The sequence below is a fragment of the Ahaetulla prasina genome, chromosome 1 (genome assembly GCF_028640845.1).
Source record: "Ahaetulla prasina isolate Xishuangbanna chromosome 1, ASM2864084v1, whole genome shotgun sequence".
Taxonomy (NCBI): Eukaryota; Metazoa; Chordata; class Lepidosauria; order Squamata; family Colubridae; genus Ahaetulla; species Ahaetulla prasina.
The window spans coordinates 346,816,961-346,835,662 of NC_080539.1; the positions used below are offsets into that span (position 1 = coordinate 346,816,961).

The window sequence follows — 18,702 nt, forward strand, 5'->3', positions numbered from 1 at the left end:
GAGGATGAGGAAGGAGTTTGTCACCGAGAAGGGGCAAAGAAGACCGGGATGAATGCGGAAGTTGCGGAGGCAACACCAGCGCCAACAATGCAAGTTCAAGGACGCTACATGTCGGCGGTGCGAGAAGAAGGGCACCTGGCTCAAGTCTGTCGAGCACCCCAACCTTCCCGCTGAAAATTCAAACCAACCAATCAGAGCGCTGGATCGGCAAGGCGACCCGTGATTGGTCAAAACAAAAAGGGCGCGAAGTCAAATCGAACGACTGTGATAGTAGGTCGTGCAGCAACCCGCGTAGAGAAGAAAATCTTCACAAAACCGAAAATCGAAGGAGTGCCGTGCCGACTAGAAGTGGACACAGGGTCAGCGATCACAATCATGTCCTGGGACACTTTTGCGAAAGCTTTGCCGAAAATCGCCAAACACAAACTGCAAACACAGCGGCTAAGAGTTCAAGACTACCAAGGGAATCGCATCCCTGTTCGAGGGACAACCTCCGTCCGCGTCGAGTACGGACCACACAAGAAGACCCTACCCATCACGATAGTCGAAGGGACCCTGCAAAGCTTGTTGGGACTAGACTGGTTCCGTGCGTTGGGCATGGGAGTGACTGGCATCTACAGAAATGACTTTAACCTAAAGGACACACTCATGGACGAATTCGAAGATGTTTTCAAGGACTGCCTGGGCAAGTACAAGGGGACCCCTATTTCCTTCAATTTAGACCCCCAGGTAGCCCTCATACGGTTAAAAGCAAGGAGGGTCCCTTTTGCCCTTAAACCCAAGATTGACAGGGAGATAGACAAGCTCATCAGTCAGGGGATACTAGTGCCAGTCGATCATGCAAAGTGGGAGACGCCAATCGTCACCCCAGTGAAACCAGATGGGTCAGTTAGAATCTGCGCTGACTACAAGGCAACGTTAAACAAAGCCTTGCAAAAAAGCGCTTACCCGGTCCCCGTGGTACAACACTTGCTGCACTCGCTGGGGCAAGGGCAAGTTTTTGCCAAATTAGATTTGGCCCAAGCCTATCAACAACTGCCGGTAGACGCCAACACAGCCGAAGCCCAGACAATTGTGACTCACAGAGGTGCTTTCAAGTGTACCCGGTTACAGTTTGGGGTGAGTGTGGCACCTGGTCTATTTCAAAATTTAATGGAGCGACTTCTGCAAGGGCTCCCGGGGGTAGTCCCCTATTTTGATGATGTATTGGTATCAGCCGAAAATTTAGAAGAATTGGGGGAGCGTTTGAGAAAAGTTCTGGGCATTTTCCGGTCAGCCGGTCTAAAGGTTAAAGTGAACAAATGCCAAATAGGGGTAGAATCCGTAGAGTTCTTGGGCTACAGAATAGACAAGGAGGGAATTCACCCCACTGAGAGCAAGGTCAAGGCAATAAGAAAGGCTCCAGCGCCCAAAAACAAAACAGAGCTACAGGCATTCCTGGGTCTAGTGAACTTTTACGCGGTCTTTTTGAAAAATAAGGCAACCGTTGCCGAGCCGCTACATAAGTTACTGGGAAAGAATACTGCTTGGTCTTGGGGAAAGTCGGAAGCTAGGGCTTTCGAAGCAGTAAAAAACCTACTCTCGAGCGATAGCTTACTGATCCAGTATCATAGCACAATGCCATTGGTATTAGTTTGCGATGCTTCCCCTTACGGGGTGGGGGCTGTGCTCAGCCACAGGCTTCCAAATGGCACAGAAGCCCCAATAGCCTTCTACTCCAGAACGATGTCCTCGACAGAGAGGAACTATAGTCAGTTGGATAAGGAAGCTCTAGCTATAGTGTCAGGGGTAAAAAAGTTTCACGAATACGTTTTTGGTAGAGACTTTGAAATTGTTACAGACCATAGACCACTGTTAGGGTTACTGGCTGGCGACCGCCCAACGCCTGTGGCACTTTCGCCCCGATTGACCCGATGGACTATCTTTTTAGCCGCCTACTCCTATAAACTGCTGCATCGGCCAGGAAAAGAGTTGGGGCATGCGGACGCATTAAGCAGATGCCCACTACCAGGGCGATCGAGGACCCCACTCCGGGACGCCCATACTGTTAATTGACTCTCTGGACTCTGGCCCAGTCACGTCTAAGGAGGTGGCTCGGGCGTCATACCGACATTACTTTGAGAACTGTACTTGGTTGGGTACAAAGAGGGTGGCCCTTTCTGCGCGCGAAAGTTTGTAAAGAAACGTGGGGAACTTTCGGCTCAAGGGGTGCCTGCTATGGGGGATCAGTGGTGATCCCAGAGAAATTGAGGAAAAGGGTGTTGGATCTCCTCCACGAGGGGCACCCGGGGATCGTAAGGATGAAGGGTCTAGCGAGAAGTTATGTGTGGTGGCCTTTAATGGACTCGGAAATTGCTGAGAGGGTAGGGAAATGCCAGGCCTGCCAGGAGTCCAGACCGCTACCCCCAACGGCCCCGGTTCGGGAATGGGAGAGACCCCAAGGGCCCTGGTCTAGAATCCACATTGATTTTGCCGGCCCCTTCCACGGCCAAACCTTCCTGGTAGTAGTCGATGCCTACTCCAAATGGCTGGAAATCATTCTCATGAGATCCATGACAGCCGAGGCCGTGATCTCAGTCCTACGGCACCTATTTGTAACCCATGGGTTGCCCGACACGTTAGTATCCGATAACAGCCCGCAATTCACGGCAACCCAGTTTGAGGAGTACTTGGCAGAAGAGGGCATCCGGCATGCCCTCTCGGCGCCTTTCCACCCTGCGACGAATGGCCTTGCAGAGCGTTTCGTCCGGAGCGCAAAAGAGGCATTGTCCAGACTCAAGCCAGGCGACTGGCAAACAAAAATAGATGTTTTCCTGGCGTCAACACAGAACCCCTGTGTCACAACCGCAGAAGCCCAGCAGAATTATTAATGGGCGAAGCTCAGGTGCCCACTAGACCGTTAAATCCAAACTATACACGGAGGGTTACAAGGGGACTCGAAAAACAAGAGGAATGGAAATAGGCGACCGAGTGTGGGCACACAACTATGGTGAAGGCCCGATCTGGGTAGCAGGAAAGATCCTAAACATAACAGGTCCAAAATCATACTTGGTGGAGTTAAAGGACGGCCGAGTATGGAGGCGCCACATAGATCAAATAAGAAAACGCATAGCGGAACAATCCGAATTAGGAAACAGGCCCTGACTATACAATGTTTGAATCCACAGCTGACTCAAACCCGGGAAAATCGCAGAACTTATCTGAGTTCCCGGAGGTCCAGCGACGCCAACAGGTTCCATTAGAAAACAGCAGGGACGACTCTGCAAATAACCCAGGGCCGGATGGCCTAGAGGAGGAGCTGAGAGGAGCAAACAGCCCCTCCGGTCAGCTCGACCCACTCCCAGGGAATGAACTGCGCAGGTCCGAAAGAGTCAGGAGACGCCCAGTCTATTTGCGTGATTACGTTGAAAAATAATATGTAAATATCATGTAAATATTGGTAAAGTGTTTTCTGGGAGGGAAGGAGTGTAATGTATCTTTAAATGTTTTGGTGGGAAACAAGCACGTTGCTGATTGGTTGAAGCCGCCGGTTAAACTGTATATAAGGAGAGGTTTTTCCCCAGCCCGGTTGCTGGGTTCACCATATATTAAAGAGCTGTTGTCACTACCCTGGTCTCCAGCCTCGTTACTGCCCAAACGTAACACATCATCACCACCATCAATACTGCAGGAAAAGTTTCATGTTCTGCAATGCACAGTAGCACATAGCAAAATAGTAAATTTAGTAAAGCAGCATGAAATAAAGTTTTTTTAAAAAACAAGACAACTGTTTAATTAAATAATATATTTTTTCAAGTTTGCTTTCAATTTTTATATCCCTACAACATGAAAGAACAAGCAAAATAATACCAAAGTAGCAAATTTAAAATAATTTCAGTGCTAGTTAAAATACATAAGCAGAACAGTGTCCTCCAGACACGTTGGTCAAAATATTCTTAATATTCTACTTGGCAAAAGAAAAGTTAATGGGGGGCTGATTGGGGTAGCTGCATACACACTCCCTAATCATGTAAAAAATACATTCCAAAGAATGAAACCAATGGGGAAGTATATAAAAGATTTGATAATCTCTAATTTTTCCTAACAAGTGATAATACAGTACAGCAACTACCAAGATGGTCGTAGACCAGGATAAAGCCACCAATATATAGACAGGTCTATCACCCTCCCCACCATCATTATTTGAAACCCATAATTGTTTCTAAATCGGTATTGTTATATTTATGCAGGCAAAGGAGAATGCACCTGCTCCTTCCTCACAGTCCTTGCTTCTGACACTAGTCAAGCTATATGTCTGAATTTATATTGTCCTTGCAGGCTAAGTGAGAATTATATTTATGCTGCACCAATACATTCTTTTTTCAAGTCTTCTTAAAATCAGGTCTTCTTCAGCCTTTGCTATAGGCATCAAGGGCCAACTCAGGGTTTTGTTGCTTGACACACAGCAGCTAATGGAGCCCCTCCTTGCAAAGTCATGGTATATAATATCTAAGACCAAGCAAGTTGTTTTGGCAGCTGAGGCAGTAAATGTCACAATTGGCTCTTTTCCCCCTACTTGGCAGCAAATACATATAGTCAAGACAAGAATAAAAACCTGCTGAGACAGCTGACTTGGTTTATCTAATGGTAAGGCTGGCTCTCCATAAACAACAATAAACATGGTTGCCACATTGCATCTATGTCGACTTTTGAAAAGCCATAGGACATATTTAGTGTTTTTAAAAGTAAATTCCACAGAATGGAAGCCTGTATCAGGAAGATGTCCCATCAAATATTTTGGATCTTGGTTTTTAGAGGAAGCCCACATCTGTTGTCTTTGGTAAATAAAATGATATCCCCACTTTCAGGCCATTTGGAAGAGCCAAATGGATCATTTATTCCCTCTCTGAGTCAGACACATCTCAAAATTTGCTTCATGAGGTGACAGTCTCATTTTACCTAATGGCTTAAACATTCCCACTGCCCTTTAAGTATTTCAGAGTCTTAAGTATTACTCCTGGAAACAAAGCTTGAGTTGTTGCAGAGAGGTTTCATCAACTGAGTCAGATCTCCTGAGCAAGTCTCGGTGAAATAGAAGTGCAGGAGACATTCTTCCTGGAGTCTGGACCATGTCCTTTGCCTTTAGCCTTTTACTGCTTATGTCATTATCCTTTGGGCAATGTCACCATCCAGCATGCTTATATAGCTAAACAATTTCATTTTTGCAAAAGCAACATTGCCTAATAATTCTAGGAAGCACCGCAGAAGGAAATGGTGGCTATAAAAATAGGGTTATTTATTCCAGAGAAAGGATAAAGCAACCACTTGAAATGGTGCCTTTATCTCTTTTTTTAAAAGGAGACAATTCCTTACAAAGCGAATTAAACTGCAAAATATGCCAATTTTGATTTCTAGCCCAGTCAACTACCCCACGTTTATTTGATTCTGCTTTAAGCCCCTCTATTCTGTTTTTAAGCCCCCTTTTACAGAACTGCAGCTTCCTTTTCACCTTCCTCCTCACAGTTTAACACAGATGTCTAGGCTCAGCCTATTGTTCCAATTGTCTGTAGTTTAAAAAGGCTCTGCAGTATTTTACGGCTTCTATTGTATGCCTGGTTCCCTGAGTGCTCTGCTCACGGCATATTGCTTATCTTGGCTGTGTTTGCTAAACCCATTTATGGTTCTCCCTCCTCCACATTCAGTAGACACTTGTTCATCAGGGAGCTTAAATTGACTTCTCTTCCATTCTGTTTCCTTAACTAAAAATGCACCATTAAGGTTGATTGAAGTCTTTTGAAAACACTTCATGAAAAATGAAAGGACATAAGAAATGAGGCTACCCGTGTTTGCAAATACTTGTTTTTCAGATAAATTGGTGGGAAGAAATCTGAAAGAACTGGGAACTTAACAACGCAATTGATAGGTGCTGATATGTTCCCCTTGTTTTTGCACAAATTGGCAAAGCGTACATAAAAACATAGTTTGGGAAATGTAAAAATTGGGCCACTCAGCAAGTCGTTTTAAATAAAAGATAGACAGGCTAGAGAAAGCCAGATCAAATGCTTAGATTGCTTTATGCATTCAGCCCTGAATAAAGCTGCATTTTTACTGTTTAGATACTATCCTCATCTTATTTTCAATATGGGATTTCAAAAAAGAAAAATGTTAAACAATCTTCACAGAGTTTTAATTAAAGTGCAAATACCTCTTGCAAAATATTTCTATGTGAGTAAATTAATAGGAAATAATGAAAAAAACCCACAAGAATTAGGATTTAAGATTTTATTTTGAATGCATTAATTCTTATTGTGTACTACATGTATTGTAATTTGCATGGTATTAAAATAAATGTCTGAAATTTGGAGCATGTTTAATCACAAGGACTAGCGAGAAATGCCAAAAATACAGTTTGCATTGAATAGTTGTAAGCATGGAAAAATCTTTCTCAGGTGGGCTTGCTTTTGCTTTTTTCATTGGATTGTTAAAATGTGCAATTCGTATTATATTATTTTTCAGAATATAATACTAACCTGTAATTTAATAGGAGTTTATAAATTACATCTTTAAGAAAATATTAGATTAGGAATCAGCTTTGGTAAAGAAGTAAATGATTAAATGCATAGCTTTAGAGAATTGTGGATGGTATCATAGGTATGGGGGGAAGTGGGGGCAAATGATGAAATGAGTATTGTGCTATTGTGATGCAAACGCTCTCCTGTATATGTATGTGTGTGTAATAATGTAATGCAAATTTAAAAGGGCACATTTTGCATCATGAGGCCAGGTTAATGTTTTGTTTTTCTGGTATCCTATAGTTGTTAGGACAGATGTCAAGGGAGGCTCTATGCATCCTGGTAAGTAGGATAATTTTCTACACTTCTAGATGTTTAAACATTTAAATTTGTAGTGTGTGCTGTTAAATATCAACATGCATATATTTGTGATGTATCTTTAACAACTGAATATTCTCATAATCTTGATATTTTGATAGAGGTTGAATTTTAATTTTTTATTTTGAGCACTTTTAAAACAAGTATTATACACGATAAAAGGATAGGGTGGTGTTTTGTTTCTTTTTTCTTTGTCAATCAAAACTGAAAGAGTCCTTTGTATAGTCTCAGTACAGGATAGTCTTACCACCAAAATTGGGACCAGAATTTCTGCAAGGTGGGTGAGTGAATTGTGCCCAATTTTATGACCTTTTTTTTAACCAACATTGTTTAGTGAATCACTGTAATTAAGTGAATTATGTGCTTATTAAGCAAATCTGACTTCTGTACTGACTTTGCTTGTTGGAAGCTAGCTGAGAAAATTGCAAGTGATGATCACATGGCTTTGGATGCTGTAATATTGCCAAGTGCCTGAATTTTGATCATGTCACCACACTGGTGCTGTCATAAGTGCGAGGATCACCATAAGTCAGTTTTTTCAGTGCTGTTTTTGGTCACTAAATGAATCATAAGTTGAGATTGACCTATACTATTTCTGACTATGGATAGCTCTCTCTGATATACTAGATAATACATTAGGAAGTCTCATAATAGCAAGATGTTTAAGAGAAGCCTAAAGCTTTTTGGCCATGTGAAGTAGATGTCTATGACATATTTTAACAAAATGTGATGTAGATGTCTATGACATATTTTAACAATATATATATATATAGTGTGTGTGTGATCTGTATGTTTTATGTATAGACACAGACTCAGACAGACTCATCCATGCATTCCAAAGAGCAAAAATGTATTTGTAAATCATCCAAAGTAAGGGACGGGGCAGCTAATTCTCCTCAATGAAGAGATTTGTAGAACAGATCTGTTGTAAGATAAGGAAAATGCCTCTTATTGTAAAAGAAAATTATCACAAGGGATTACACAAAGCTTAAAAGCAAGCTAGAGCTTCCAAAGGATAAGTGATTAAAGAGAAAATGGCAGCCTGCAGCCAGCTCATGAAGAAAGCTAAGATGGTTATTTCACTAAGGGGCTGGTCACCCCTGATCTTTTCAAACTGTCTCGGCAGATGCAAGAAACACATTCTCAGCATATGATTACAACTTTTTCCAGAATTTTAAGATTTGTGCAGAAAGCCATGTGAAAAAGCTTTCGCGACCAGTTCCCTTCCCAAACTTTGGTCACTTGCCACGGTAATCCTTATCTTCAAAAAAGGAGACCCCAGCCTAGTCGAAAATTACAGACCTATCTCTCTTTGCTGTGTCACCTGCAAAGTAATGGAATCTATCATCAACCAATCCATTACCCTCCACCTAGAAACAAACAACCTACTCTCTAATAAACAATTTGGTTTCAGAAAAAAATTATCATGTAATTTACAACTTCTTCACTGCAAAAACATATGGACTACAAATCTTGATCAGGGCAAAGCAATAGATGCAATCTACATAGACTTCTGTAAAGCTTTCGACTCAGTAGTACATGATAAACTTCTCCTAAAACTAAAATCCTACGGCAACTCAGGACCCCTCCACAATTGGATAACAGTTTTTCTATCAAACAGACAACAAGTGGTCAAAATTGGCAATGCTCTATCAAATCCTGTTCCTGTCAAAAGTGGCGTTCCCCAAGGCAGCGTTCTTGGACCAACACTCTTCATATTATACATTAATGATCTCTGTAACCATATTACAAGTAATTGTGTTCTCTTTGCTGAGAAAAGACCTTGACTTTTTATCTGATTGGTCTAAAACCTGGCAACTCCAAATCTCAACCAGCAAATGCTCAGTCTTACATATTGGAAAAAAGAACCTAAACACTAAGTACAAGCTTGATGGACATTACCTTACTGATGACCCCCACTCTGTTAAAGATCTTGGAGTTTTCGTATCAAATGATCTAAGTGCCAAAGCCCACTGTAACTACATCGCAAAAAAAGGCCTTAAGAGTTGTAAACCTAATCTTGCGTAGCTTCTTCTCCAAAAACTCTTTGCTAGACCAATTCTTGAATACAGCTCAACTGTCTGGAACCCATACCACATTTCTGACATCAATACAATTGAACGTGTCCAGAAATATTTTACAAGAAGAGTTCTCCACTCCTCTGAATACAACAAAATACCTTATGCCACCAGACTTGAAATCCTGGGTTTAGAAAATTTAGAACACAGCCGCCTTCGGCATGACCTGAGTTTAACTCATAGAATCATCTATTACAATGTCCTTCCTGTCGAAGACTACTTCAGCTTCAATTGCAACAATACACGTGCACACAATAGATTTAAGCTTAATGTTAACCACTCCAATCTTGATTGCAGAAAATATGACTTCAGTAACAGAGTTGTTAATGCTTGGAATACACTACCTGACTCTGTGGTCTCTTCCCAAAATCCCCAAAGCTTCAACCAAAAACTATCTATTATTGATCTCACCCCATTCCTAAGAGGTCTGTAAGAGGCGTAAATAAGAGCACTAACGTGCCTATCATTCCTGCCCTATTTTTTCCTTTCGTTATATTCAATTAATATAGTTATTACATATTCATATATATGCTTATATATTGTATAATTATTTCATGCTTATGCTTATATATACACTGTGTGACAAAATAAATAAATAAATGAAATAAATAAAATGAAATAAGGGCAAGTGGAAGCCAATGAGAGACTTTTTGTGATGGTCCTTCACTTGGAAAAAGTTCTTGGCAGTCAAGGGAAATTTTGTAATACAGACATTTTCTTCTGCTGTTGTCACTGCTGACCTGTTGTTGATTTAGTGGCTGTGTATTACTTTGGTCAATTCCTTGAATTTTAAAAGCTGAATGTACATTAAATCGTTTAAAACAGAAAAGAAAAAAAAACTCTCCATGTCCATAATGATACAATATTTAAAATAGCTTTTTGATAGCACAGAATGATTTCTCAACTAATACATTAATCAGAGTAAATTTGTGCTATAGAATATACTAAGTTTAAATAGCCATCTGTCTCCTCCCAGGCTACTCATTGCCAATAAATTATTTTTGACCAGGTATACAAGTATAAGACCTTGCACAAGGAAATAGAGATCCTGGATTATGCTATTCTTTGTCAACCGTGGCTGAATCTGTCACTGAAAGTCTTATCTACCATTTTTAATAAAAACTTCGTAATCATTCAGAATTGGACTATATTCTATAGGCAGGTTAATTCTATTTCATTCACTTAAAAATAATTGCTTATCACATTCATTCATTTTTTTGTTTTTGTTTACATTTATACCCCGCCCTTCTCCGAAGACTCAGGGCGGCTTACAATGTATAAGGCAATAGTCTCATTCTATTTGTATATTATTATTTTTTTACAAAGTCAACTTATTGCCCCCCCAACAATCTGGGTCCTCATTTTACCTACCTTATAAAGGGTGGAAGGCTGAGTCAACCTTGGGCCGGGTTCGAACCTGCAGTAATTGCAGGCTCTGTGTTTTAATAACAGGCTTCTCTATTGCCTGAGCTATCCCGGCCCCTTCCCGGCCCCTTCTGGCCCCTTCTGACTAGTTGGTCAGTGATATAACTTGCTATTAATGTGAGGGAATTTTATCTGGTTCAACTTATGGATTGACCAGCCGCCCTCCCAAATATCATTCTAGGATCTGATCTCTGCTATAAGGCCTTGAATGCAAAACTGTTACATAAAGGTGTACGTAGTTGCTGAACTTCACTAAAAAAGGTTGGCGGCATCAAACAGTGATATTCCTAGTCAGGGTTAAGGAAACCCTGGATAAGATACATAACAGTATTGTTGTGACCCAGGTTCCTGGACCCGGACTCCTGGACTTGGATGATTCAGAAAGTGAGGGAGAAGACCTGGCAAGACCTGCTTCTCTTGGGCCCTCTCCCTCCCTGGCACCCACCCAAAGGGAGGAGGAGGGGCCGGCAAGGCCTGATTCTCCCGGGCCTTCTTCTGATTTGGCAACGCCCCAAGAACAGTTTTGGAGTGATGCAAGACTGCGCAGACATGACCGGCGCGCACAGCAGAGGAAGCGTTGGGACAAAGCCAAAGAATGATGGTCATGCAGTGACATCTGCAGAGACTATAAAAAGGAGGCGGAACTTCCTGGTTTTTTGTCTTGGACAAAGCAGTGAATTTGCGCGGGCAAACTGTATCAATGGAGGGAAGAATATATTCGTGAGTAATTCTGGCCTTATCTATAATTTCCTCGTTATGTCCAGAGACTTGGCAGGCCCGTGGGTAGATGTGGCCAGAACATTTATCTATGTAAATAAATTAAAAAAGAAGGCCTTTGACTGACTCTTTGTTGGGAGTATTGGGGGAGGGAAACAGAACAAGTACTGTATCATACTCATGCTCTCGTCACTTCTCGTCTGGATTATTGCAATGCTCTCTACATGGGGCTACCCCTGAAGTGCACTCGGAGACTTCAGCTAGTCCAGAATGCAGCTGCGCGGGTGATTGAGGGAGCACCACGTTGCTCCCGGGTAACACCACTCCTGCGCAGTCTGCACTGGCTACCTGTGGTCTTCCGGGTGCGCTTCAAGGTTTTGGTTACCACCTTCAAAGCGCTCCATGGCTTAGGGCCCGGGTACTTACGGGACCGCCTGCTGTTACCACATGCCTCCCACCGACCCGTGCGCTCTCACAGAGAGGGTCTTCTCAGGGTGCCGTCCGCCAAGCAGTGTCGGCTGGCGGCCCCCAGGGGAAGGGCCTTCTCTGTGGGAGCACCTACTCTCTGGAACGAACTTCCCCCCGGTTTACGCCAATTGCCTGACCTCCGGACCTTTCGCCGGGAACTGAAAACTTATTTATTTATCCAAGCGGGACTGGCCTGATTTTTAAATTCTAAATTTTAAATTTTAAATTTTTCAATTGTAATTTTATTGGGTATTTTATATGGTCAATTGGACGGTTTTAATTTCGGCCTTTTATTGAATAAGTTTTTTAATTGTTATTTTAGTGTGTATATTAATTGTTTTAATGCAGGCTGTACACCGCCCTGAGTCCTTCGGGAGAAGGGCAGTATAAAAGTTTAATTAAATAAATAAATAAATAAATAAATAAATAAATGTTCTTGGGAGCTCATCTTCCAATTTCTCCCTTGAATTCCTTCTTCCCAGGACTCTCTGTTCCAGATCAATGCCAGTCATGCTTAAAAGAGCTTAGATAGTTTAGAAGCAGAGTGTTTATGTATCTTCATTTGTGATGAAGAAAACAAAGATAAAATGTTGGCTTTGAATATGGAGTCAACTCTTAACAGAGGACACTTAGGAAGCAACCCTACAGCCTGGATACACATTTTGGGAACAATAGGATCTAAAGCCCAATATATGCAGGGCAGCTCATTTGGGTTTAATTCCCATGCTAACAGACAGTGTGCCTTGTATCCCATCCATGGACTGTCCTAATGAGAGAATACAGTTGAAATATTGCAGTCCTTTTCTCAGGTATGTTTGCTTTAAGCAAATTATTCATGATTAATATTTTGTATTGTATCCTGTATACATTTTGCCTTGAAGTTTTTTAATGGAAAAGAATACATCAATAAAATATTATGAAAAATACATTTTCATATACCAAGAGAAATCCTTGGTGGTAGATCTTTTTGAGTAAACCTTTTCATTAAAAGGATCTGTTTGTATTAAAAACTATGGCTTCTCTCTTTCCTTCCAGCTAGTGCCACCTTTCCCAACTCTGTGATTTCTGGAAATTGAAATTACATGTTGTCAATATCTCCCTTTATCAGTAACTATTATACTGATATAGCATGTAGCGCTAGATAAGAATGGTTATTGACAGAAAGTTCAACAGATTTTTAAAATGTTATGTATAGAGAAAATTGTGATTTTGTTCTTTCATTTTCCACCTTTGATTAATTTTGAAAATAAAACTGTAGTGGGACGAGCTGCCAGATTTTAAAAATGAGTCAGCAACCGTTCGCTTCCTTTTCATTTTTAACAGAAAGTGCTGTATTTTATTGTAATTATTTTAAGAACAACGTGAGTATACGTGAGTATACATTTGTAATGAAGTATGGTAAATTCATGACTGTTTTGTTTAATTTCAAGACATTAAATAAACTACATTTTAAGAATAAACATGTGACTACATAAACGCTTTTAAACATACCTAGTTCTGAGGGTGCTTCGGGAAAAAATAAACTTTCTGACCCCAGGGAGGGTGGTGGCAGGGGGAGACACGGTATCAACCACCCAGGGGTTCCTGAGAGCAATCATTTTAATTTCCCAGAAGATCCCAAGATCTGGCATACAATCCCAGTCATGTGGCATATTAAACTGGAGGCTCACAGGAAGAATCTGCTTGCCCTGGGGGCCTTCAGGCAGATGTCAGCATTGATGAGCTTTACTCACACCACCCTTGAACACTAGTAAATAAATAACCAACACAATGTACTCGATTTAAGACTTATGGCCTAGGTGAATTGTGCACCTCCACTATTTTAAATATATATAGCCTACAGGAATTGACAGAGCAATAAGCCACGAGAAGAAGGGCAAATTGGTTAGTTCTTTCTCTGCCTACTAGTTGCCAAATGTTTCCTTACATCGGGGTCCCTGGTGTAGGGATATAAGGATCTGTTCCATCAATTTTATTGCCTAAGATCAATTGTAAAGATGGTCACAGCTGTAAACCTCTCCTTGACTGCTCCACCCCAACCATTGAAAAGCAGTTCATATTCAAACCTTCCTCTACCTCATACCTTTTCTTCTTACTCAGATGTAACTGGAACATGTTAAACCAGGATAAAATGAAACTTGGGCATTTTTTAGTTCAGTCTGTTGTGTGAACTCAATGATTTGTGAAAATTCCAAACTTTTTGTCAAAACTGAGTTAAGAGTTTAATATTAAACCCACCCAAAGAATCATTTCCAGTATGGCAATGTACCCTTTGACAGGTTATTTTGCTCTGCTTTTCTGACAGGCTCCATCCTGCAGTAGATATGTAAGCTCTTTCTTCATGTTCTCTAAAACAAATTAACGTATTTTTCTTTTTGTGAAACGCCAAACATGATTCATTTGAGGCATTATGTCTGGAGATGTTACTGTTTTATAGTAATTATTTCATACAAGCCTTCTGTTTAGAAATCATGCTTTGATTTAATCCACAGATGAGATTCCAACATATGGTACATTTCCAACTCTTCTTAATTGCACATATTATAGGAATTGATGGGAATATTATATTTTTCTTTACAATTACTATTTCTCAAAATATTTTTTTTAAAAAATCGTTCAGTCAGCCTTCTGCAACATATAACTTCATAATTTTGGATCTCTTGTTTTCCTGCTTAACACATAACATGTGTTTCTACCCAAACCTACATAATACAGGGAATCCCAGCATATGGTAACATGAGAAAGAAAGCACTCTGCTAATATAATGAAATAGAGAATATTTCTATTAGCAACAGCATATTACATCTGGAAAATCATGGTTCGGAGTGGTCTTTTTTCCCCCTATGAATAAATAAAACTGATTTACAATATAGTTGGACGGAAATTCAAATGCACACAAGTATCAGGTGTTATGTTTTTATGTATACCAGCATCCCTCAGTCTGGCACTCAAAATTGTCTCCAGTAATTTCCAGAGGAACAGTTCACTGTCCTTTCACTGCAGCAAAATGAAAATGTATTGTGGCACTGTAAAGACAAAATTTGTTGTGACATAAGCTTTTGTAGAATAGATTTTATCAGCTGCTCCGAATATTACCTTGAACTATAGAGACAGACAGCAAATAGTAAGATTAGACAGAATATAAAAACATTTGATTCTAATTGATAGTGATTCTATCCTATAATAGCTTATCTCCTAATAAATGTTTTTAGAATACTGACAAGACTTTACTGTTATATTTTGAGCAGTCTTAGCAACTTAACATGTTACAGATCCAGAGTAAGGCTGTTCAAAGCTACTCTCCTAAACTGTTTTTATTTTTAAAAAGTAAAATTATGAGGAATTCCATATATTTTCCCAACTCAGATGTAGGGCAGTTTAGTTGACAAAGAGCACTGGCTGCTTCTTATATCCATATTGGCTACACCAAGCTGTGAATAAAGATAGAATCCCTCATCTCCCAGCTGTTCAACTCATGAACAAACTGTAAAAGCTTCCATTTTTGGGAAGCAGCTGTTTGCCAGTTGTTTTGCATTAAAAAAAATGAGGAAATCTACTGCCATGTTTGATTCAAGATGATATATTATGTTCTGAATAAAAAAATAAAATAACCTTATATAATCAACTTTAAGAAACTGATAATTCATTTGTTTTGGTCCCAAGTCAGCAAAATAGCTGAGAAAGTACGAATGCATATGGAATTCTTATTTAAAGCTGAAAAAAGTAAAATTTTATACTATGGTTCATTTGTTCCTATAACAATTTAAACTTTTTTCAGATTTGAAAGAAAGTAATATGAAAACATGAATTAAGAACAGTTTTTATGTTAAAAGAATTTCAAAGGTGCAGTTGTTAAACTAAAGCTTCTTTCTCCAAAAGTAAATCAGCCACTGGCACTGCATGGGAAATTGAGCAGTTGGGTGAGGTCACTGGGCCTTGCCAAAGCCTCTGATGAGTGATTTTATAAAGTATAAAGAAACCAAAATTCTGTGCAATGTTCAGTTCCATATCAATGGAGATTCTCAATCATCCAGATAATGGTTGTCCCAAAGGTATTTTTTTCAAGAGGCAACTGGACTATCTTTGTTTTTCACTGAAGAAGTTTAGAGACATAAAGCAGATAAGGTAATTAAAAACTGGCAAACTATAGTGCCACTCTTAGTTGTCAGAGGAGAGCTGCTGAAATCATTAATATGGATGAAATAAACTTACATTATTCAGCAAGGATGATCTATGAGGTCCCATGGCTTGGAAAGTTACCCGATGTACTTTTGGCTTGCCTCATGGCTAATTCAGCATGAATGCTTCGAGAACTACACAATCCCAGGGCTGTGTTCTTTGGTTTCCTACCTGAAAATTAAGCTGCAAAATTGGTATTCTCCAAATTTTGGTATTTTTTATTATTTAAGGTGAACAAGAGAAAAGTGAATTAAATTGAAAAAACTGAAGTGAATTATAAACAGCTTACTCCAAGAAGACAGCTACAGATCTGCAGAATTATAACTAGTAATTTTTTTATTTTATTTTTTTAATTTGCATTTATATCCCACCCTTCTCCGAAGACTCAGGGCGGCTTGCACTATGTTAGCAATAGTCTTCATTCTATTTGTATATTTATATACAAAGTCAACTTATTGCCCCCAACAATCTGGTCCTCATTTTACCTACCTTATAAAGGATGGAAGGCTGAGTCAACCTTGGGCCTGGTGGGACTAGAACCTGCAGTAATTGCAAGCAGCTGCTGTTAATAACAGACTGCATTAGCAGTCTGAGCCACAGAGGCCCTGTATTCTGTAAGTAGAACAGCCCTTTTGTTAGGATTGCTATAATTTGGATAACCACTAGTGGCAGCAAAGAACTTGTGTATCTTTGTTGCCATTTCATAATCATCTACCTTCATAGAACCAGACATGCCTAGTCTTTTTCGGGTGCCTTTGAATCAGTATTGACTCCTAGTGACTGCCTGGACTAGTCCCTGTAGTTTTCTTGGCAAGATTTCAGAAGTGGCTTAGCACAGCCTGCTTCCTAGGGCTAAGAGGGTGACTAGGCCAAGGTATCCGGCTGGCTTTGTGTCCAAGACAGGACTAGAACTCAGAATTCCCTAGTTTTTAGCCTGGTGCCTTAATCACTATACCAAACTGACTGTCCATTCCATTGGTCTTTTTAAGTCATTTTCTCAAAGATGGAATGTATACTTTTAAAGCTGTGTGATCATAAAGTAATATTAATTCAACATATTTTTGGTTTATCTAATTTTATTTAGAAAGCTGCTGGACTACACTGGGCAGCTTTTATAATTAAAGGAGGGGGGAAAACCCAATAAGAACAAAAAACACATAGTTAATGTGTTAAGTGAAGGTAATTATTGCTATGTCTACATGTTCTAAAATGTGACATTTCAAGACAGGCAAGCAACTGAATTAAGATCAGGGTCAACAGAGGGTTGGAGAAATGTGTGCTCATCTCACCCATAGAAGACTCACACGTACAAGACTGTAATGTACAAAATTGTCCTTGCAATTATAGCCCTTGGACAGATGGACTTACATTTGCTTAACTCTTCTGCCCTGATGATTGAGCTATGAAATTAGGGTTAGTATTGTATTTTAATTTCTACTAATTTGTAGAAATTAGTATTGTATTTTAAATTTAGGCTATTGGAATAAGTTTTTTAAATATTGTTTTTATTGAAATGTATTGTTTTTATTTTATCTGCCTGTTCACCGCCCTGAGTCCTCCGGGAGAAGGGCGGTACACAAATTAAATTATTATTATTATTATTATTATTATTAGGGTAATTAGGTTCTCATTCCAGTTGCTATCTTATATGTCAGGCAGCTCCTACTTCAATCCTCAACCAATCAAATTTACCATCTCATGATTCCATTGCACAGTCCAAAGCTACCCAAAACCACCACAGTGAATTGCCCAAATCTATGAGAAATCATTGACTGAAGCCAACATTTTTGACACACAGCACAAAATACTTATACTTACTTTTGTTAGCTTCGCCTCCATTCACTTCATCAATAGTATAGGGAAAACCAAACTCAGTCACATACGCATGGCTGATTGCTCCCGAAAGACTCATATTGGCAATCTTCAAGGGACATGCTTTGGGGAAAGAAGATAAGAGCCCAGGAAATCCACACTCTATTGGAGAATTGGCAGAAGGAAGAACCTACATGAGGAAATAAGAAGCAATAAAGTATAACCTACTCTTAAGCATGCTATAAAAATAATTAAAATGCTGTAGGCCCATGCTTGAACATTCTGCTTTACAAGAAAGTGGGACCCGAACAATGGAAGAAGATTTGAATAGATGTTGGGGAATACAAGGCAGGAAATCCTAGGGATCTGATTTGCTGGCTAGTTTGGGGGAGATAAGCAGGTTTTTGTCAGCGTATTGGGTTGGTTTGATCGTTATGCAAAGTGGCCCTTTCAAGAGGGCAGCAGAGCTGGGGAAGCCCATTGTTAAAAAGATGGAATATTCAACTGATAGATGATGTAGTCTTGGGGTTTCTCTAGGTTGCAATTCCCTTGTAAGGGTTGCCCTTGAGCTACACTGTAAGCTGGTAAGGAGGATTATATTCTTTGGTTTAGCTAGGATTGCAGGGGACTTTGGGGGAAAAGAACATGATGTAGTCTCCGTTTTGTTTATTAGGTTTATTTTCTCTACTATACTCAACTGAGCATCAGTTTGGTCTAGTCATTAAAGCATCAAGCTAGAAATTAGGAAATTGTGAGTTCTAGTACCACCTTAGGCATGAAGCCAATAAGTGATCTTGGGCCAGTCATTCTTTCTCAGGAAGCAGCAATGGTAAAGCACTTCTGAAATCTTGCTAAGAAAACTGCAAGGATCTGTCCAGGCAGTTACCAGGAATCTAAAAACCCATCTTGTTGAAGTCTAATATATTTAATTCTTATTTTGTCAGTGATTTCCCAAACAATGAATCTGCCCGTAATCTTTCCAACTGTGTCTGTCTGCAGTGCAATACAATGGCAACCGTAATATAATCTCTCAGGTATTCAAGGGTATATCCCTCCCTTTGTTTTGTGCCAAAATGGTTTGTTATGATGGATGGTTAAGTGTGATAGATAGATGAAGGATGGATGTAGATATACAGATTATTGATCTATCGATC

At 39.9% G+C, this 18,702-nt stretch overlaps 1 protein-coding gene across 1 annotated transcript in view; it reads right to left on the reverse strand.

The window, feature by feature from the left end:
- Positions 1-6,804: 6,804 nt before the first annotated feature.
- LRRC9 (leucine rich repeat containing 9) overlaps positions 6,805-18,702 on the reverse strand; it is a 72,392-nt gene continuing 60,494 nt past the window's right edge. The window contains exons 31-33 of the mRNA XM_058162940.1: positions 17,555-17,738; positions 15,770-15,907; positions 6,805-14,583 (exon numbers count right to left, since the gene is read on the reverse strand). Coding sequence (XP_058018923.1) covers positions 15,789-15,907; positions 17,555-17,738 — 303 coding nt within the window. The 3' untranslated portion in view covers positions 6,805-14,583; positions 15,770-15,788. The remainder of the gene's footprint in view (positions 14,584-15,769; positions 15,908-17,554; positions 17,739-18,702) is intronic.